This window comes from Salmo salar, chromosome ssa05, assembly GCF_905237065.1.
Source record: "Salmo salar chromosome ssa05, Ssal_v3.1, whole genome shotgun sequence".
Taxonomy (NCBI): domain Eukaryota; kingdom Metazoa; phylum Chordata; class Actinopteri; order Salmoniformes; family Salmonidae; genus Salmo; species Salmo salar.
The window spans coordinates 61,946,216-61,969,838 of NC_059446.1; the positions used below are offsets into that span (position 1 = coordinate 61,946,216).

At 44.2% G+C, this 23,623-nt stretch overlaps 1 protein-coding gene across 1 annotated transcript; it reads right to left on the bottom strand.

Annotated features, from left to right (window-relative positions):
- Positions 1–345: 345 nt before the first annotated feature.
- On the bottom strand, positions 346–22,144 carry LOC106605449 (ankyrin repeat domain-containing protein 34A-like). The gene is made up of 2 exons (XM_014201119.1): positions 21,866–22,144; positions 346–3,736 (listed from the first exon to the last, which is right to left on the bottom strand). Exon 2 carries the CDS (start codon positions 3,640–3,642, stop codon positions 2,044–2,046), a length of 1,599 nt encoding a protein of 532 aa, XP_014056594.1. The 5' UTR covers positions 3,643–3,736; positions 21,866–22,144; the 3' UTR covers positions 346–2,043.
- Between the last annotated feature and the right edge of the window lie 1,479 nt (positions 22,145–23,623).

Consider the following 23,623-nt stretch of genomic DNA (forward strand, 5'->3'; position numbering starts at 1 on the left):
TTTGTCTTCCCGCAATAGGCAGCAGAGTCAGGCAGGCTTCTAATCAATATTGGTCGTGGTGGATATTTTACTAAATTAAGAGATGATTTTGTCATTCAGGCTGGCTAATAATCTCAAACCTGTACTGAACACCCAATACCTAAGACTAGTATGGAAAATATGTTGCACCCTGTGGTTCTTGCCATCACAGAAAATTAAGCATATCATTTTTTTGAACAAATATGCAAATTAATGGAGATTGGTTGATTCTTGATACTGAAAGTACAGTATTATCAATTTTATGAATACATTTCTTATATCAAATTGACATGACAAATCTCATATTAAAGACACATGACAAATAAAGGTTGTTATAATTCACTTACGAACATTTAACAAATATTTATTTCACAATCAAATTACAATCCAGTTCAAACGTGAAAATAGATTACATATTAGAATTGACTTTGCTATTTCCTAACAGGCATACAAAAATATGTATTTTTTGTTTGTATTTCTCTTAAACTTCAAGTAACCTACATACAGTTCAATCAACAGGAGGTCAATATTAAACCTTGTAGCACATAAACATTATTTCTTTAAAGACAGAAATATTTCAAATGGAAGCGGGACAAGCGGTCACATTGTAAGCTTGGTAAACATTTTTTTCTCTTAAATCTCACAATATACAAATGGGAATTATTTATAAGTGACAATCTAAATGTGTAAGTAACTGTAAATGTTAGTTCTGTGAGCGTTAAAGTCTCCCTTTCGGCAAATCTGTGTACAGTAAATGTTAAGAAGTGCTTCAGATTGCTTTCAATGTACAATTTGTAAAGACAACTTCACATCCACCATAGATGAAGGAAATCCATTGACATTACAGTACAACATATTTCACATGGACATATTTCATAAGCAAATTAGGTTTGTCTTATCTTTACATTATTTACAGTTAATATGTGCTAGGAGCTCTTTCCATATGGAAAGGCATAGCACCAATGTACAATTATTTTAGGTTAATTCTTCTAAAAGCCATCTTACAGTATTCACACACTCTAATGTAAACAAACATGCATTCATGGGATTTCTTTGGAATTTTGTATGAAATTAATTGCACTTCAATTGACTTTTTTTTAAATCAATTGATAATAACATTATTACAGTGTGATACTCATAAAGGGTCCCACATGTTGATAGTTGTCAGGGTAAGTCAGGCGTGTGGTTAGACCATATAGCCAAATAGCTCTCGAAAACACAAAATCTCAAGTGATTAAAAGGTAAAGGCAAATAAATACAGTGAAAGTAGATAACAGCAACAATACAATGACAGTGAAATCTTCAAGAAATATGTCTTGAAAGCTATTTCATGGAATGCAGCATCATTCTCCCCCAAACAAACCCATCAACATGAGAGCATTTTAGGGTTGAAGTTTGACGTTTTAAAGCAGCTAACGCAATAATTGAAAATCGGGAAGACAGGGCATTCAGAATGACAATTCAGGGTAAGCTGTTGCTAGCATCTCTACTGTAAGTCGCTCTGGATAAGAGCGTCTGCTAAATGACTTAAATGTAATGTAAATGTACTGTTGATTTCTTCTTTCGACTTAAAGTGTCATAGATAGATAGGGTGACTGATTTCAGAGGGGACAAAAATGTATTCAGCACACTTAACAATAGTCATGACATTGGTGCACATTTTGCAGTGTGTAAACATCTAAAAACACAGAAACACGTTTCTATTTCTGTTGACTGCAAATAGTATATTAATAAATCATTTGAGGAGAAATGAAAAGAACATCTGCTGTAAACCATATTACTCAATCAACCAGCTTTCTGTGACAGCACAGAAAGGAAACAACAAATTAAAATAGGTCACCTAAAAATAAAAATAACCATCTGCACTCGACACAGAACAAGGATGGGACTGAGGTCTCACTCTGAATGAGCCAAATTCCTGTTAGTAGTCCTGGTTTAAGCACTGGTTGAGGATAATGATGGACTAATTAGATAGATGTGATCCACCACTGTACCCCAACTTGCCCTCATATGTCCTTTTAAGTCTCAGTCCCCATTGGACTCAATGACCTTCTCTGTCAGGATCTCCTGGAAGGTGGAGAGCTGCTTCATCTGTTCCGTCTGCATGGAGTGCCTCCTCATCAGTTTCTTCTTCATCTTGAAGTCTGGGCCTCTCTTGGGTGAGGCAGGGGCAACTGGAACCAGGATCTTGGGACCAGAGTGGACAGGGGAAGTGGGCTTGCCATTGGCCCGGATATCTGGGATGGGCCGGTGGGGGTTGACATTGAGTGGGGGCAAGAACCCGGGGCGGGTGTGGGAGATGTGGTCCAAGAGGAGGGTGCCTGAGCCTCTGCGCTCCAGGAGGCCGGGGGGCCGTCTGCGCATGGTGATGGGGGAGACAGAATTGGGGATGCTCTCAAGGGACTCCCGGGAGGAGGTGGTGAGCAGAGAGAGGGGCGAGGCGTTGTACTTCCTCCGCTCCACCGACATGCGCCCCGAGTCTGGAGATCCAGGGATGGACTCAGGACACAGGTGTGTGTCTGACTCATAGTGCTCCATACGTGTAAGTTTGGGGTGAGCCAGGGTGTGTGAAGCCACCGCCCCTGGTCCGCCTGTATTTTCCTGAGACTCCGGCGCGGTGTTCCTGCGGTACAGGATCTGGTGCTGTTGGACCTTGTCGGCCCAGGAGGAGCTACAAAGGGCTGCGCAGTCCTCTGAGCAGGATCGGTCAATGAGTTTGGGCGAGCAGGGGTCATGTGTTTCGATGCTGTGCCGACGAGACAGGAGAGGCCTGCCAGGACCCGAGATTGACAGACCATTCATCTCAGTGATGATCCTACCCCCACCTTCCTCTTCCAGTCCACCATCAACCCCCTCCTGTGGGACCCTGCTGAGCACTGAGGGTGCTACCAGCCCCCAAGGCTCAGAGTTGAGCCTCTTCAGGAGTTTGCGGGGAGGCGGCCTTTTCTCCCCTAGGGTTCTAGTGGAGGGTAGGGGTAAGGCTGATGTCAGCGCAAAGCTGAAGATACTGTCCTCCTCCTCAACCTTCTCTGCTGCTGGGGAATTGGAGGTCCGGATTGCCACCTCTGAGGGCGACATGCAGGCCACGGGCGAGAGCTTGTCCACCACCCCTGGTGATGGGGGGGAGTTGAGGTACTGCTTGGTCTTCTTGGTGCCCGAGGGTGACGTGTCGGTGGTGATGATGATCACCTCCTTGCCCTTGGCCTTGCAGGCATCCAGCAGGACCTGGAGGGTGTCTCGGTCACCTCTGTTGATGGCATGGACCAGGGCGGAGGAGCCTGTGTAGTCCTTGAGGCTGGGGTCAGCTCCATTCTCTAGGAGCAGGGACACCACCTCTTTGCCCGCCTGCTCGAGACAGGCATGCATCAGGGCGGTCCGCCCAGACTTGTCTGGGATGTTGGGATCGGCTCCTTTCTCCAGGAGGTAGCGCACCATCCTCTGGCGGCTCTGGGGGTCCTCGTAGCCAGCCAGGCAGGCAGCAGAGATGGGGGTCTCGCCCCGCTCGTTGCCTTCGTTGATGTAGGCACCCCCTTCCAGGAGGAGCCGGGTCAGTCGCAGCTTGCCCTGGAAGACGGCTTTGAGGAGGGCGTTCCCCTCCGTATGGAGGGCTCCTCCATCTCCCATGGTGCCTCTGGCACCTCTTCCTCCAGTCAAATCTGGTACACCCAGCTAGTTAGCTTAGCGCTGACTGGCCATCTTGAAGAGGAAGCTGGTGAACCTGTGATGAAAAAGAAAGTGATGTCATAGAATTCTAAACGTACAGTACAGACAGGCAGTGCTAAAAGGTGGTTAAGATGGTTAGTTTGGTTGGTCTACGCATCTAATGCCTAGTATGCAGCGGTACAACAGTTATACTGCATTACCAATGCAATCTCAGAGTGACTGCAATTGAAGCCTTTGATATGAAGTGTGGCTGTAAGAGCAAGACAGGGAGTGTCTGGATAGCCATCTCATGAGGTGAAATGACAAAAAGATGCAGGTCCCATCTGGTGTAACAAAAAACATTTTAGACAGTCTTTTTCAAAGGGAAAGCGTTTTTTCTCCTTCAAGATTGACAAGATCTCTGCCATGATTGGTGAATGCATGGTACTGGTCCTTGACCACACTATGCTAAAATTGGATTATTTTACTAACTTTCCTAGTATTCCTAAACTATAACTATGCAGAGTTGAATAAAGTTTGACTTTGCAGAGAATTAACTATGCATGACTTGGACTTTTTTGCCTTCCCATCAGCAAAAGAGCAACTTCCTGCTGCAGTAATATGGTAATATGTTAAACATAGTGAATAATTAATAATTTGGTGCTTGAAAGTGAGATTATCTCAAAATCTGCAAGTGTGAGATACAGAAAGATGAGGCAATGACTCAAAAATGTTTTTGCTGATATCCAACAGGATGTGATAAGGTGAATTGACTTGTCTAAACTTTTAAATGACTACTCATACTGATTTAATTATTATTATATTTTTTTCTGTGACTGAAAATCAACATAATGATGTTCATGGAATATTAATTCTACCAAACCTTCCTCTAAGTAATCTATTTGAATGATCTCAAACAATTGATTATTATCCATCAAATAGACAACAACAACAAAAAATCCATCCACAGCTTTCACCGTGACCCAAGAGGAGGAGGGACTGGCTGCCTGTGGCTCACCAGTGGGTCCCGACCCACCTTATGGGATCTAGTGATCTATTTGGATGGAGAGAAGGAGATGCATCTTGTGCAGAGAGAAATAAACAGCTGTCTTGCTATGAATGAGCTTCCCCCATATGTCAACTGGGATATTTACTTCTATGCTAAGGTGATTCAACGTGCCCTGTTCAGGGTAATAAACAACTGTATTTCATAACACAGGTGAACAACGAGCATGGGGACAGACAGTGGCTATACAAACTGAAACACAGAGTGTAATCATCTAGGTATAGTAGAGAAGTAGTTAGTGGTGGTTGTGGGGAAGGGAGTTGGGGAGCCAGAATGAAGAGGGAAGATATTATTTGTCTATTTCTGTTCTTCATTCCCCCTGAGTGTAGCAATATATCCAACAACCTCACATGAAATAGGTTGAGAGACTCGTGACTTCTGTTACAACAATATTATAAGCCAGAGTCTTTCTTTGGCTGTGTTGAAACACATATTGAGATTTCTAACTAACCATCCCTAAGCATGCATATTATAATACACACTGTAAAAATAGAATGTCTCAAAACACCATGATTGTGTAATGAAACCATGAAAAGTAATGCACCTAAGCTGAGATCAGGTGTTTGAAAGGGTGTTTGAATGTAAACCCAATGTAAGTGTTTCAATACACAGAATGTGTTTGACACATTGTTTTAGAGAGAGGAAACGGCACCAAAAGAGAAGGTATCTAATTCTGCACTAAACAGGACTCGAAACAAAAAAATAGTGTTTTCAATCTTTTCTGTTAGGGCTCCCAGTCCCTGGCAAAGTGTTGCACAACACTTGATTAAGTGGTGTTACAACACACCATGTTATGTTTCAAAACATCTCAGGATGATGTGTTTCAATACTCCTGCAAAGTTAAGGTTTCGTGTCCTTCAAGTTGGTGGCAGCTCAGTTGCCACTAGTTTTGGTGTTACAAAGCACTTCATTTTAATAGTGCTGCATTTACAAACACAGCTTAATTTGAGTGAGTCGGAGGAAGTCCTTACAATGGCTATGGCTCTGTCTTTCTTTCATTTAGACTGTGATCAATACACTCAATTACATTTAATCCATCCACCCCTTTTTATTATTGCCTATTTGCATAAATAATTCTGTTGGGAATCAATGGCAGTTTAATAACAGTTGTTACTTTGTCATTACTGGCTCGCTGCCAGGGGACTCCGTGGGTGGAGTGGGAAGCAGTTGACAGGTGCTGAGTTGAGATGGGCTGAGGGAGAGGCTCTCTATCCTGAGAATGTGGCTACGAGGCTGCCACGTACAGCTCTCTCTCTCTCTGTGTGTGTGTGTGTGTGTGTGTGTGTGTGTGTGTGTGTGTGTGTGTGTGTGTGTGTGTGTGCGTGCGCACGTGCGCACGTGCGTGGGCATCGGTGGGTCTGACACTAGTCTGCCCATGCTAAAGACCCAATCTGTCGACTGGGGCAGAAGGCAACTTTACGATCCACAATGATCTGCATCAAAGTGGATGACGATCCACAATGATCTGCATCAAAGTGGATGACGATCCACAATGATCTGCATCAAAGTGGATTGATGCCTTTGAAACAATGTAGTAAAGTATTATTACAGTTACTGGATTAACCACCATTATAGATTATTAGTGTTTCAGAATTACAGAGAGAGAGACTCTCCTTTCTCTATATATTGTTCCTTTACAATACCAAATAAATACATCAATAAATTGCTGAAGACTCCAGCCACCCAGGTCATAGACTGTTCTCTCGGCTATCGCATGGCAAGCGGTACCGACGCACCAAGTCTGGAACCAACAGAACCCTGAACAGCTTCTACCTCCAAGCCATAATACTGATTAATAGTTAGTCTATCACATACGCTGCTGCTACTGTTTACTATCTGTCACTTTAGTCTTTGTTATATGTGCATATCTACCTCAATTACCTCGTACCCCTGCACATTAACGGGTACTGGTAGTCCTTGTACAGCCAAGTTATTATTACTCATTATGTATATATCTACCTCAATTACCTCATACCCCTGCACATTAACTGGTACTGGTAGTCCTTGTACAGCCAAGTTATTATTACTCATTGTGTATATATTATTACTTTTATTATTACATGTTTTACTTTTCTAGTATTTAGCTATTTTCTTTCTCTCTGCTTTGTTGGGAAGTAAGCATTTTACTGTTAGTCCACCCCTGTTGTTTACAAAGCATGTGACGAGTAAAATGTGATTTGATTTGATACTACTGTATACATACAGATGTAGGATGTTAATTTGAGCCAGTTTGCTACCGCAGTAAAATAATCCTGCAGCAATAGGAAATGTTAATTATTATGCAGATTATAATTAATGGACATTTTTGTGGGGGTTGATACATTTTTCGTTAAGGCAAATCACGTTTGAAATTTCAAAGTGGAAATTACAAACGTTAGAAGCCTTTTTAATACTCAAATACATTACAAGTTTGCATATTTTCTGAGTAACCTAAATATTGAGTGGCTTTCGTCAAGCTGTCCACTCAAGAAAATGCTTCAAACTGTAACCAGTGTCTGCAACCTGGTTCAGGTTATCAGTCAACCTATCAGAGTATTCACAAACAGAACAGGAACTAAATCATCCACTTGTATTGATCACATCTAATGCTGCAGAAATCTGCTCGAAGGCAGTATCCACACCCATCGGATGTAATGATCATAATATAATAGCCATATCTAGGAAAAACAAAGTTTCAAAGATCACCTAAAATAGTGTATAAGTGATCATACAAGAGGTTTTGCAATGATTCCTATGTTGAAAATGTGAAATATATTTGTTGGTCTGATGTGTGTAATGAGGAACATCCTGATTCAGCACATAAATAATTTACGAAATTGCTTATTCCAGTTACTAATAAGCAAGCACTCATTAAGAAAATTATTGTAAAAACTGTTAAATACCTGTGAATTGATGAGGAATTGTGGTTGAGGGGGATGAGGCAAAAGGAATGGCAAAATGTCTGGCTGCACAGACGAGTGGCAAACGTACTGTAAATTGGGAAATCACGTGACTGAACTTAACAAAAAGAAGAAAAAATTACTATGAAACAAAAATAAATTATATAAAGAATGATACCAAAAAGCACCTTAAATAAAATGTTGGGCAAAAAGGCAAACTCAGCTTCATCATTCATTGAATCAGATGGCTCATTCCTCAAAAAACCCATTGATATTGCCAACTACTTGAAAGATTTTTTCATTGAAAATTCAGAAATGACATAACAACAACAAATTATGAACCTACACCTCCATGCACCTCCTGACCAGATTATGAAAGGCAAGTATTATCATTTTGAATTCTGTAAAGTAAGTGTGGAAGAGGTGAAATAAATATTGTTTTCTATCAACAATGGCAAGCACCCTGGGTCTGAAAACTTGGATGGAAAATTACTGAGGATGATAGTGACTATATTGCCACTCCTATCTGCCATCTATTCAATCTAAGCCTACAGGAACATTTGTGCCCTCAGGCCTGGAGGGAAGCAAAAGTAATTTCGCTACCCAAGAATAGCAAAGCACCTTTTACTGGCTCAAACAGCCGACCAGAGTAAGTCTGTTAACATCCCGTAGTAAACTTTTAGAAAAAAATGTGTTTGACCAGATACAATGCTATTTACCAGAAAAAAAACAACAACAGACTTGAAGCATGCTTACAGGGAAGGGCATTCAACATGTACAGACGGCACTTACACAAATGACTGATGATTGGCTGAGAGAAATTGTTAATAAGAATCTGCTGCTGGAAAAACGTATATGTTATGGCTTTACATCCCCTGCTATATTGTGGATCGAGACTTACCTGTCTACTCTCTCCTCTTCCATCCTATCATCTCTTCCCTCTGCTCAAACCTTCTCCAACCTATCTCCTGATTCTGCCTCCTCAACCCTCCTCTCCTCCCTTTCTGCATCCTTTGATTTTCTCTGTCCCCTATCCTCCAGGCCGGCTCGGTCCTCCCCTCCTGCTCCGTGGCTCGACGACTCACTACGAGCTCACAGAACAAGGCTCCGGGCAGCCGAGCGGAAATGGAGGAAAACTCGCCTCCCTGCGGACCTGGCATCCTTTCACTCACTCCTCTCTACATTCTCCTCTTCTGTCTCTGCTGCTAAAGCCACTTTCTACCACTCTAAATTCCAAGCATCTGCCTCTAACCCTAGGGAAGCTCTTTGCTACCTTCTCCTCCCTCCTGAATCCTCCTTCCCCCCCCCCCTCCTCCCTCTCTGCGGATGACTTCGTCAACCATTTTGAAAAGAAGGTTGACGATATCCGATCCTCGTTTGCTAAGTCAAACGACACCGCTGGTCCTGCTCACACTGCCCTACCCTGTGCTTTGACCTCTTTCTCCCCTCTCTCTCCAGATGAAATCTCGCGTCTTGTGACGGCCGGCCGCCCAACAACCTGCCCACTTGACCCTATCCCCTCCTCTCTTCTCCAGACCATTTCCGGAGACCTTCTCCCCTTCCTCACCTCGCTCATCAACTCATCCTTGACCGCTGGCTACGTCCCTTCCGTCTTCAAGAGAGCGAGAGTTGCACCCCTTCTGAAAAAACCTACACTCGATCCCTCCGATGTCAACAACTACAGACCAGTATCCCTTCTTTCTTTTCTCTCCAAAACTCTTGAACGTGCCGTGCTTGGCCAGCTCTCCTGCTATCTCTCTCAGAATGACCTTCTTGATCCTAATCAGTCAGGTTTCAAGACTGGGCATTCAACTGAGACTGCTCTTCTCTGTGTCACGGAGGCTCTCCGCACTGCTAAAGCTAACTCTCTCTCCTCTGCTCTCATCCTTCTAGACCTATCTGCTGCCTTTGATACTGTGAACCATCAGATCCTCCTCTCCACCCTCTCCGAGTTGGGCATCTCCGGCGCGGCCCACGCTTGGATTGCGTCCTACCTGACAGGTCGCTCCTACCAGGTGGCGTGGCGAGAATCTGTCTCCGCACCATGCGCTCTCACCACTGGTGTCCCCCAGGGCTCTGTTCTAGGCCCTCTCCTATTCTCGCTATACACCAAGTCACTTGGCTCTGTCATATCCTCACATGGTCTCTCCTATCATTGCTATGCAGACGACACACAATTAATCTTCTCCTTTCCCCCCTTCTGATAACCAGGCGGCGAATCGCATCTCTGCATGTCTGTCAGACATATCAGTGTGGATGACGGATCACCAGCTCAAGCTGAACCTCGGCAAGACGGAGCTGCTCTTCCTCCCGGGGAAGGACTGCCCGTTCCATGATCTCGCCATCATGGTTGACAACTCCCTTGTGTCCTCCTCCCAGAGTGCTAAGAACCTTGGCGTGATCCTGGACAACACCCTGTCGTTCTCCACTAACATCAAGGCGGTGACCCGATCCTGTAGGTTCATGCTCTACAACATTCGCAGAGTACGACCCTGCCTCACACAGGAAGCGGCGCAGGTCCTAATCCAGGCACTTGTCATCTCCCGTCTGGATTACTGCAACTCGCTGTTGGCTGGGCTCCCTGCCTGTGCCATTAAACCCCTACAACTCATCCAGAACGCCGCAGCCCGTCTGGTGTTCAACCTTCCCAAGTTCTCTCACGTCACCCCGCTCCTCCGCTCTCTCCACTGGCTTCCAGTTGAAGCTCGCATCCGCTACAAGACCATGGTGATTGCCTACGGAGCTGTGAAGGGAACGGCACCTCCATACCTTCAGGCTCTGATCAGGCCCTACACCCAAACAAGGGCACTGCGTTCATCCACCACTGGCCTGCTGGCCCCCCTACCTCTGAGGAAGCACAGTTCCCGCTCAGCCCAGTCAAAACTGTTCGCTGCTCTGGCACCCCAATGGTGGAACAAGCTCTCTCACGACGCCAGGACAGCGGAGTCAATCACCACCTTCCGGAGACACCTGAAACCCCACCTCTTTAAGGAATACCTAGGATAGGATAAAGTAATCCTTCTAACCCCCCCCCTTAAAAGATTTAGATGCACTATTGTAAAGTGGTTGTTCCACTGGATATCATAAGGTGAATGCGCCATTTTGTAAGTCGCTCTGGATAAGAGCGTCTGCTAAATGACTTAAATGTAATGTAATGTAACAGAACACATAGGGTGTTCTTTAATGGAAGCATCTCCAACATAATCCAGGTAGAGTCAGGCATTCCCCAGGGCAGCTGTCTAGGCACATACTTTTTAAAATCTTTACCAATGACCTGCCACTGGCACTAAGTAAAGCCTGTGTGTCAGCTACCACAGCAAGTGAAATCACTGCAACACTTAACAAAGAGCTGCAGTCAGTTTCAGAATGGGTGTCAAGAAATAAGCTGGTCCTAAATATTTCAAAAACTAAAAGCATTGTATTTAGGACAAATCATTCACTAAATCCTAAACCTCAACATAATCTTGTAATGAATAATGTGGATATTGAGCAAGTTAAGGAGACTAAACTGCTTGGTGTGACCATGGATTGTAAACTGTCATGGTCAAAACATATTGATGCAACGGTAGCTAAGATGGGGAGAGGTCTGTCCATAAAGCACTGCTATGCTTTCTTGACATCGCTATCAACAAAATAACTACTATAGGCCCTTGTTTTGTCGCACCTGGACCACTGGCCAGTCATATGGTCAAGTGCCACAAAGAGAGACATAGGCAAATTACAATTGGCCCAGAACAGAGCAGCACGGCTGGCCCTTAGAGGTACACGGAGGGCCAGCATGGCAATCTCTCCTGGTTCAGGGTGGAGGATAGATTGACTGCATTACTGCATGTCTTTGTGAGAGGTATTGACATGTTGAAATCACAGAGCTATCTGTTTAAGCAACTAGCGCACAGCTCAGACACCTACGCATACCTCACAAGACATGCCACCAGAGGTCTCTTCACTGTCCCCAAGTCCAGAACAGACTACGGGAAATGCACAGTACTACATAGAGCCATTACTACATGGAACTCTATTCCACATCATGTAACTCAGTCAAGTCGTAAAATCTGATTTAGAAAACTGATAAAACTACACTTTATGGAACAGTGTGGACTGTGCAGGCACACACACAGCATTCACAAACATGTGCTAACACACGCACTCTACACACACATACATTTTAATATTGTTATTTTGCTGTATTATTAAATCAAATCAAATGTTATCTGTCACATGCGCCAAATACAGCATGTGTAGACCTTACAGTGAAATGCTTACTTACAAGCCCTTAACCAACAATGCAGTTTTAAGGAAAAATAAGTGTTAAGTAAAAAATAGATAAGTAAAATTTTTTAATAACAAATAATTAAAGAGCAGCAATAAAATAACAGTAGCGAGGCTATATACAGGGGGTACCGGTACAGAGTCAATGTGCAGGGGGAACAGGTTAGTCGAGGTAATTGAGGTAATATGTACATGTAGATAGAGTTAAAGTGACTATGGATAGATAATAAACAGACAGTAGCAGCAGCGTAAAAGAAGGGTTGCGGGGGTGGACAATGCAAATAGTCTGGGTAGCCATTTGATTAGCTGTTCAGGAGTCTTATGGCTTGGGGGTAGAAGCTGTTAAGAAGCCTTTTGGACCTAGACTTGTCACTCCGGTACCGCTTGCCGTGCGGTAGCAGAGAGAACAGTTTATGACTGGGGTGGCTGTAGTCTTTGACAATTTTTAGGGCCTTCCTCTGACACCGCCTGGTATAGAGGTCCTGGATGGCAGGATGCTTGCCCCCAGTGATGTACGTTCGCACTACCCTCTGTAATGCCTTGCGGTCGTATTGTAGATATGTTATGGTAGAGTAGTGTGTAATAATGTGTTGTGTTATGTAATTGTGATTGAACTCCCGGAAGAGTACCTGCTGCCTTGGCAAATTAAGATCCTACATCTGAATGCAACCTGCGGCTCTACTCAGTATTTCTCCAGTGAATTTATCTGTCAAGCACCTCTGAAGAAGTAATGTGTGACCATAAACATCTCTGTAGTGCTGAAGAAAAGAGGCAGACAGTATGTATCTCCTGGTCCTTGACAGTATGGATTCACTACAACAGGAGATGAGGCAGAGCAGACATGGCCTTTTCCATTTACATCTGGGATACTCTTGACAACTCAAGGATACAATCGTAGAGGTACTGTTGATGATCCGTCGTCATTATTGTGAAATAATTATAATGTTATTAAGGTGAGATTTTAATAGAGAAAGCTGACCCGAGAGCAGAGCTCACTTTCTTTCGATCTTATCAGTGTCGACACATGCTCCAACGACACACTCTGCGTGGTGTTTTGGGAAACGCATGTTACATATTTGGCTGCATCATTAAAACACTCATAAAACTAAATTCCATCGCTGTTGGTAAACTGGGCCCAGGTGTATTGTGTGGGTCTGAGCAGAGTTTTTCCCACAGCAGATGAGGGAGAGAGAGCTGTCTTGTCTAAGATCTATGGAGTCCAGCTCAGAGGCACTAGTCATTTCTGCCAAGATGGACCAGGAAAACAGGCGCAGTGTGAGTGCTCCAGTCCAGTGTTGCCAACTTAGCGACTTTGTCGCTATATTTAGCGAGTATTCAGACCCCTCTAGCGACACATTTTTTTTAAAGCGACTAGCGACAAAACTAGCAACTTTTTCTGGTGTTATTGGAGACTTTTGGTGACTCTGACGTGAAAGCACGTATCGTTCTTACTCTTCTCAACGAGCAGCGGGTGCTGCCGTGGGCCCCACCCCGTCCCAAAGCACTCACAGGAGGCTCAGTCCTCTCGCAGCAGTCCCTCCCAGCTGCAGTCAGAGCAGGAGATGTTCACCCTTCCGCGTCCAGACTGCAAATGAATCGCGCATGTGGGAAGCCGCTGGCTGATCCCGCCCTGGCTTACATAAAAAAAGCAATTAACCTGAATTAGGGCCAGACTAGTTACCATAATTTTCTCACATTGCCATTGACAGTTTTTTCTATTGTCTCTTTTTGGTCCATTTAGATTGTTAATGTAGATTGTATACTACATTTTTGTGGACCATAAGGTTAAAAACCAAACCAAATTAAGAAAACTAAACTAAAAAACAAAAAACAAAAAAATAACAAATAATAAAATAAAAAACGAAGTAACTTCGCCAGAGTGTCTCTTTTGGGTCACTTTTGCAGGACCCAAGCCCGGATAAAGGAGGTGGGTTGGAAAAGTGAAATAAAAAAAAAACAAGAATCGACAGAAGAAAGTTAATTTATAGTTCTAAACATATTTAGGGTGTTTTTTTACTCACTTTTTGTCTCTCCCACGACATTATTCCTCTCTCCTACAGCATCCATCACAATTACATGCACATGGCCAATTATGCAAATTAGGTGATGACGTCATTTAGCAACTTTTAGGACAGCCAATAGCTACTTTCCTTACTGAGGAGTTGACAACACTGCTCCAGTCAGATAACGATGCTCAGCGGCCTTCATGGAGCTGCTAATCCAATATAGTTGCAGCATACGAATCCCGACACAGATTCCTTCCCTGAGATCTCTCAATGATTCACACCAAATGTTTTCTTCCCTGTCATACTGTGTTTATCTAGCCATGTCAAATGAGAAGTTTTCATTTTTCCAACCAAATCAACAACAAAAAATTGTGTAAATGATATATTGCAGAAGGATCCAGACAATTTTTTCTTGATTTCATATGTTTTAGAGTCATTTACCCCAAACAGCAAATCACTTCCTCATCCTTGATGTGTAGTATTGGGCCCCCCCAAAAAAACATGAATGGCTCCAAAAACGCCCAAATACGTCAAACTGCAAAGCGCTCAGTCTAGTGATGCAGGTCTTTAGATGTCATACACATGAAATTGTGTCATTTCGAATTTTATCCGCAACGTTAGGCTATATTCCATTTTGTTGCGACTCGAGCAATACCTCCAAAGTCAATTTGGCCTAACTGCCTAAATAAAGTAAACACTTGAGTAAATGAGGGATACAATTTATATTGAAAGCATGGGGTGGTCGCCCAAAAATTAAGACACTATATGTTAGTACAGTAGTACAGTATTTCCTTTTTTTGGAAGTTACCTGTAGCAGCAGGCTACACGGAAAATGGAACTGCTTGAGAAGGCTTGAGTCACAAAAAACGGAATATAACATTGCGGATACATTTCGGAATGACACAACTTCAGGTGTACAACATCTAAAGACTTGCATTACTATACTGAGAGCTTTGCTGTTTCTAAAATGATGTATTTGGGTGTTTTGATCATTTTTTCAGGGCCCCCAAAATACACGAGGATGAGAAAGTGATTTGCAGTTTGGGTTAAATTCCTCTAAAACATGTGAAATCACAAAAGAAATTGTATGGACCCTTCCATAACATTCCATTTTCCTAAAATATAGAGATTTGGTTGTGAAAAAATTATTCAGGTAGTACCTGCTGCAGCTGCAAACACACAAACGCCAACTCACACAGTGGTGTCATGATTGTCGCCGCCTCTGAGCGTCCCAGTTTGACCCCTTGCTCTGGGCTGTGGAAAGGACAGGAGCGACAGAGGGGTTGACATCGATCCACCCGCAATTTTCCAACCAGACTCCCACTCTGATAAGGGAGGCAGTAGAAGCTATTTCTGGCTGGGTAGTTTCAGCTATAGAATGACATTTATCATCCTAGCTGCTATCTATCACTGCAGTTTCAACTGACATAATGACTTAATCTAGGTAGATAGCGCATCCACTAATCCACTAAAACCTCATATTGTTAGCGCGTTAAATCTTGATCATCTATTGGCAAAAACAACATATTTCATGCATAGCACAACAGCAAAAGGTAATTGATAAGCAGTTGATTTATTTTTTATTTCATACTGTTGTTGTATTGAGTACCAACAATAGGTCTGCAGTAACTGTTTATTGATATCCCTCTTAAAACATATTTCAGGCTACTCAGTCTGTTGAGTAGATTGCTATCCTTTGTGTCCAAGGACAAGTCTTTAGTCCCTAATATATCAGAGTCTGTGCTTTTCCATACCAATTTCTTTCCCCATCTCTCGACAGGTCTCTTCATTATTGCTCTTCCTCTCTGACTTTCCGTTTATAACATCTCTGTTGTTTGGTTTACACACATTATCTGTGTGACTCTGGAAAAAAGGTAACCTCTCAAGGCTGGGTCTGTCTGGGTTTCTAAAACAGAGTGTGCATCTGACTGCCTTTGGAAAGTATTCAGATCACTTGACTTTTTCCACATTTTGTTACGTTACAGCCTTATTCTAAAATTGATTAAATAGTTTTTTTCCCCTCATCAATCTACACACAAAACCCCATAATGACAAAGCAAAAACCTTTTTTTTTTTTAAATGTTTGCCAATTTATAAAACATTAAATATCACATTTACATAAGTATTCAGACCCTTTAGACAGTACTTTGTTGAATCACCTTTGGCAGTGAATACAGCCTTGATTCTTCTTGGGTATGATGCTTGGCATACCTGTATTTGGGGAGTTGTTTCTATTCTTCACTGCAGATTCTCTCAAGCTCTGTTAGGTTGAATGGGGAGTGTCACTGCACAGCTATTTCCAGGTCTCTCCAGAGATGTTTGATTGGGTTGAAGTCCAGGCTCTGGCTGGGCCACTCAAGGACATTCAAAGACTTGTCCCAAAGCCACTACTGCGTTGTCTTGGATGTGTGCTTAGTGTTGTTGTCCTGTTGTAAGGTGAACCTTCGCCCCAGTCTGAGGACCTGAGCTCTCATTCATCTTTCCCTCGATCCTGACTAGTCTCACAGTCCCTGCCGGTGAAAAACATCCCCATAGCATGATGCTGCCACCACCATGCTTCACCGTAGGGATGCTGCTAGGTTTCCTCCAGACGTTACGCTTGGCATTCAGACCAAATAGCTCAGTCTTGGTTTCATCAGACCAGAAATGTTGTTTCTCATGGTCTGACAGTCTTTAGATGCCTTTTGGCAAACTCCACGCAGGCTGTCATGTGCCTTTTACTGAAGAGTGGCTTCCATCTGGCCATTCTACCATAAAGGCCTGATTGGTGGAGTGCTGCAGAGATGGTTGTCCTTCTGGAAGGTTCTCCCATCGCCACAGAGGAACTCTAGAGCTCTGTCAGAGTGACCATCGGAATCTTGGTCACCTCCCTGACCAAGGCCCTTCTCCTCCGATTGCTCAGTTTGGCCGCGCGGCCAGCTCTAGGAAGAGTCTTGGTGGTTCCAAACTTCTTCCATTTAAGAATGATGGAGGCCACTGTGTTCTTGGGGACCTTCAGTGCTGCAGAAATGTTTTCGTACCCTTCCCCAGATCTGCGCCTCAACACAATTGTCACGTCCTGGCCAGTATAAGGGTTAATTGGTATTGTAGTTTGGTCAGGACGTGGCAGAGGGTATTTGTTTTATGTGGTTCAGGGTGGTGTTTTGGGAGAAGGGCGTTTGATTTAGTATTTCCCGGGTTTTTGGGTTATGATCTATGTTTAGGTAATTCTATGTCTAGTCTAGGTAGTCTGTGTTTCTATGTTTGATTAATTGGGGTTGGGACTCTCAATTGAAGGCAGGTGTTTTCTCTTTGCCTTTGATTGAGAGTCCCATATATTAGGGTGTGTTTGTGTTTGGGATTGGTGGGAGATTGTTTTTGCATTGCGTGTTTTGTAGCCTGTAAAACTGTTGCACTATCGTTGTTTATTGTTTTTTTGTATCGTGTTCACGTTAGAGATTTATTAAATTCAAAGATGAACACGACCTCCGCTGCGTATTGGTCTACCTTTTCTGACGAGGACTTTTCCATTTCTTCTGAAGACGATGAATGCTGTGACAGAATCTCCCACCACTCCAGGACCAAGCAGCAGAGGAAGGAGCAGAGGGACTTCGAGTTGGACTGGCGGGAGAAGTGGACCTGGGAGGAAGTGCTGGACGGGGCCGGACCTTGGCACCAGGCTGGGGATTATCGCCGCCCGCAGTGGGAAATTGAGGCAGCCAAGGCAGAGAGGCGGAGGTACAAGGCCATGGACGTGCTGAGGGTGAAGCACGAGAGGCACCCCCAAGAATTTTTTTTTTGGGGGGGGCACACGGGTAGTTTGGCTAGGCATAGGAAGAGCCGGAATCCAGCTACCCGTGGTTATATGGAGGAGCGTATGGGGTGGAGAGCGCCATGTTTCGCTGAGGAGCGCACTATCTCACCCATACGCACGCACAGTCCGGTGCGCGTTGTTCCAGCCCCTCGCAGGTGCCGTGCTAGAGCGGGCATCCAGCCTGGTAGGAGGATGCCTGCGCAGCGCATCTGGTCGCCGGTACGCCTCCGAGAACCAGGCTACCCAACTCCCGCTCTACGCACGGCTACCATCAGGCCCCTGCACAGCCCAGTCTGCCCTGTACCAGCACCCCGCTCGTACAGGGCTACTAGTTCCATCCAGCCAAGACGGGTTGTGCAGGAGGTAAAATCAAGACCGACTGTGCGCCTCCATAGCCCTGGGTTTCCAGCTGTCTCTCGTGCGGACCCGGAGGTGCGTCAACCCAGTCCGACTCGTCCTGTTCCCGCTCCCCGCACTAGCCTTCAAGTGCGTAAACCCAGCCACGCCAGTCAACAGTCGTCGGAGCTGCCCGCCAGTCAACAGTCGTCGGAGCTGCCCGCCAGTCAACAGTCGTCGGGGCTGCCCGCCAGTCAACAGTCGTCGGAGCTGCCCGCCAGTCAACAGTCGTCGGGGCTGCCCGCCAGTCAACAATCGTCGGGGCTGCCCGCCAGTCAACAGTCGTCGGAGCTGCCCGCCAGTCAACAGTCGTCGGAGCTGCCCGCCAGTCAACAGTCGTCAGAGCTGCCCGCCAGTCAACAGTCGTCGGAACTGCCGGAGTGGCCAGACTGCTCTGAACTGCCGGAGTGGCCAGACTGCCCTGAACTGCCAGAGTGGCCAGACTGCCCTGAACTGCCGGAGTGGCCAGACTGCCCTGAACTGCCGGAGTGGCCAGACTGCCCTGAACTGCCGGAGTGGCCAGACTGCCCTGAACTGCCGGAGTGGCCAAACTGCCGGAGTGGCCAGACTGCCCTGAACTGCCGGAGTGGCCAGACTGCCCTGAACTGCCGGAGTGGCCAGACTGCCCCGAACTGCCGGAGTGGCCAGACTGCCCCGAACTCCGAACTGCCGGAGTGGCCAGACTGCCCCGAACTGCCGGAGTGGCCAGACTGCCCCGAACTGCCAGAGTGGCCAGACTGCCCCAAACTGCCAGAGTGGCCAGACTGCCCCGAACTGCCGGAGTGGCCAGACTGCCCCGAACTGCCGGAGTGGCCAGACTGCCCCGAGTTGCCAGACTGATTTAGTATTTCCGGGTTTTTGGGTTATGATCTATGTTTAGGTAATTCTATGTCTAGTCTAGGTAGTCTGTGTTTCTATGTTTGATTAATTGGGGTTGGGACTCTCAATTAAAGGCAGGTGTTTTCTCTTTGCCTTTGATTGAGAGTCCCATATATTAGGGTGTGTTTGTGTTTGGGATTGGTGGGAGATTGTTTTTGCATTGCGTGTTTTGTAGCCTGTAAAACTGTTGCACTATCGTTGTTTGTTGTTTTTTTGTATCGTGTTCACGTTAGAGATTTATTAAAAAAGATGAACACGACCTCCGCTGCGTATTGGTCTACCTTTTCTGACGAGGACTTTTCCATTTCTTCTGAAGACGATGAATGCTGTGACAACAATCCTGTCTCGGAGCTTTCTGCACAATTCTTTCGACCTCATGGCTTGGTTTCTTCTCTGACATGCACTGTCAACTGTGGGACCTTATATAGACAGATGTTTTCCTTTCCAAATCATGTCCAATCAATTGAATTTACCACAGGTGGACTCCAATCAAGTTGTAGAAACATCTCAAGGATGATCAATGGAAACAAGATGCACCTAAGCTCAACTTTGAGTCTCATAGCAAAGGGTCTGAATACTTATGTAAATAAGGTATTTCAAAATTTCTAACAACCTGTTTTCGCTTTGTCATTATAGGGCATTGTGTGTAGATTGCTGAGGATGTTTTTTTTCATCCATTGTAGAATAAGGCTGTAATGTAACAAAATGTGGAAAAGGTCTTGGGGTCTGAATACTTTCCAAATGCACTGTATGAGTGTCTTAGTTAGTGTGTAAAAGCTTGTGTGAGTACATGTACATCAATCTGTGTGTGTGTGTGTATTTGTACGTGTAGGCGGGCAACATTATTAAAATCCCCCCACCCCCATCCCAAAGAGCTTATCGTTCATCATCAGACCTCTTTCTCACACTCTCTCTTTCCCTCTCTTTCTCTTTCTCTTTCTCTCTCGCTCTCTTTCTCTCTCTCTCTCTCTCTCTCTCTTTCTCTCTCTCTCTCTCTCTCTCTTTCCTTCACTATCAGCTCACTGACTCCTTATCAGCTAAAGTCATGCATTTCCATCTGCTCTCTAGAGTGGAATAGAATATTCCTTCTATGACATGTCTGTCCCCTGGTGTACAGCTGCACCGTGTCAAGAACTGACATCACCCCAACACCCATTACTATAATTGGCCCTGTTGTACCCCCTGATCTGCCATCCTGGTATTCCACCTCGGGTGAGCTGTGCACGTCAGAGTGTGCCACACTTCCTGTTGGAAAGATGGATGTGATGGCACACAGCACTGACAGTGCCCTCCATTGGCCCTCTAGACAGATTATTCATAATTCCAGGTCTGTGGGGGTGGATGTGACCTACACCTAACCTTTCCTCCATAGGATGCCTGTGAGAAGCTATCCACGTGTCATAGTTGTCTTATGCCCTTGACCCTTAGTGAACCTGTTGTTTCTGAGTAGAAACTGCTGTGCTCTCTTTAACATTTACAAAACCCATAGTTCAGTACCTATACATCTAATTGCTACAGTACATATGCTATTAATCAATATCTCTATGTGAAATAGATTTAAAGATATACATATAATGCAGAAGTATAATGATTATTCTCGGGAACATGAATTACAAGGGAAGTTTCTGCATATAATGTAAATTCGTAATACAAGCAAACATCGTTCCCAAACGTTTCATATTATTGTTTCAAAGAAACTTAATCAAGTGTATATATGTATACAATTCTACAATATCATGCAGGCCTAATAGCAAAAGATTCAGCGAAACTATTATGTGAAATGTTGCAAGAAATGTTGCAAGAAAATGAAATCCATTCCAAACTACGGTCGCTATCCACGGTGCTGATTTGGTCGTTCTGCCGGACGCCAACCTTCCGAGAACTGAGAAAAGCAATGTAAAGGAATTCATGCTTTCAATTCAAATTCGTGATGGGGTGTTGGTAATATTGAATGAAACCGAGACGCAGCATCAGTGTTATCATATCGGCTCCAAGAAAATCTAATTCAAAACCTGTTTCGGTGACCAATCACTACGTCAATTGGTTTTCTGACGTACTACTTCTAATATTAAACTAGCAGGGAAGTTATACTATTCCAGGTTATTGGGACAAAAACAGTAACTGCGCCAGTAAAAAGAAACAGCCGTTTCAACAGTCGGTTGATAGAAAACATGTTCCTCCACACTGAATGTAGCCTAGCCTATGCATTAGCAGAGATAATAAAATACGACCTAAGTTACATCCCTGCATGTATTGCCTTTCTCACACACATAAAATGTAACTGACTGTTTGCTTCTCTTTTTGCCACATTCCATCATACGGCTGCATCTGATCTTATTGGACCGCAATAAGCCAAGTGACAGAATTTCATGACAATGCAGATTGGTTCATGATTTAGGTTACAGGGGTTGCCTCTCAGGCAAGAAATGTGCTGCTTATAAGATGGGAAAATTTGTGACAGCAAATCTGAATCAGCTGAATCTATTTGCTTTTTGTAGCAGTTTATTGATTAGTCTTTGCATATAGCAAGGCTCAACAAATCTGATTACAACTGCCAAACGAATCGCGTTCGTTGGTCTGCGGGATTTTAGGCTATAGAGCATCTTTTACCTCTTACACAAATATGGTAAGAAACAATGAATTGGAAAATCTGAATAAGTTCAGTTGAATTGCATTTTTTTTAAATTGTTGGTCTTTCATCAAATTCAACTTGTTTTATTTTTTTCACATGGACTACCTAAACACTGTTCTCAGTTCATGTCGATATTGCTTTGTCAAGCCATTTGGCCATTACATTAACCACTCATAAGGAATAATTTAATGGCAACAAATATTTATGTAATCTACAATATACAAATGTAGCCTTCTATTACCATGCGCTGCAAACACGATTTAATGAGGAAACATAAATCCTTACCATGGATGAAACGCGTTTAATTCAGATCCATTTGGCATATGTTTTTTTTTCTGATATAAAAGCCAGACTTCAGTCTCTGTAATATTCCCCAGATATTGTGATAACGTCGAGCCTATCTCCCCCTCCCCCTCTTCACCCGTATCTCCCCCGCAACCACTAGTTTAGAAGACGCGGAGCGTCGCAGCGGGGGTGGGGAGTGGGTCGCGTGGTGGGAGTGAATACGAACGCCGTGGATATGTTGCGCGCAGACGATGCGCTATGATGATCCCTGCGCTTGACAGACAGGTAAAGAAACACGAGAGAGAGAGAGAGAGAGAGAGAGACCTGCTGTGTATAGACATCATGTGCAGGAACGATATGACTGTTCTTCATTAAAACAGTAGCCTATACAATGTCTTTGGTGTCTTGATAGGCATACAAGTTTCCACACAGCCTGTTATAAGAAATATCAACAAAGGATAGGTTATATTTAAACCTGATTGAGCTGTAAGTATGGGCCCAATATTGTCTGTTCTGTGCGTATGACACTATTCCCGTCCTGTAACCTCAAGGGAAAATAAAGAATGTATACACGGCTCAATGGCTTGGTTGGTATAGATGTCGCTACACCCGCAATAACATCTGCTAAATCTATGTATGTGACCAATAACATGTGATTTGATTTAGATGTATATAGACTGATTCTGTAGTCCTCTATGTCTTTTCGCACCTCTGTAGTAAGGGATTTTACACCTCTGCAGTAAGCACATCTAATTTTTCCACTTCTGATCACAGCTAAGACTAATCTGCACCAGTGCCACATCTCGTTGCCATATGAGTTCCTGGTTCTTAAATAAGGTCATAAGAATTCAGTCATTGCAAATTTGCAGAGGAAGGAAGTGGCCCACATATCCTTGGTGGTAGCCCATAATTAGTCACCTGCTGTATAGATTAGATATTGTTTCAATGCAAAGTCAGATGTATACAACAGGTAGGCCTACCTAATGTTGAATGTGAGAGCGTTGTGAACATATAGCCTCATACACACAATTGAAGAAGTAGCCTAACTGTTCTGCTTCAACTGAATTTTTTTTCACAAGTCTGGTCCCACTTGGTGTTATAAATAGTATATTAAACTGAAACACACATTAAAAGCTCAAAATAAATGAGAAACTTGCATTACTAAAGATGGAGAGGAGGAAATACGTGTACTCCCCCGAATGCATAAAATACTTATTCAGCGACTGTTGCTATTATGGAACACAGTTGCTATGGCAACTGATTTGCTGGATTCCTACAGAAATGTTCCCACGGTGACACACTCACCGAGGCAGGCACGCACACATCCATGCTCGCAAGTACACAGACACACGCCGCATGCACGCAGGCACACAGATATAGACACACAGACAGACAGACTGACACACGCACACACACGCACACGCACACACACACACACACACACACACACACACACACACACACACACACACACACACACACACACACACACACACACAGCTGTAAGGTTCTATGAAAGTGATGGTGTTCCTATCCAACAATCCCCCAGATGGGAGGGGAATCATCACCAAGTGCTTTGAGATTGTCACTCTCTGACCTAGGAGAGCTGTGCTTTCTCTGTTTAGTTAGGTCAGGGTGTGATAGGTGGGTGGGCATTTTTGTTTTTCTATGTTTTGGCCGGGTATGGTTTCCAATCAGAGGCAGCTGTCTATTGTTGTCTCTGATTGGAAGCCATACTTAGGCAGCCTGTTTTTCCCT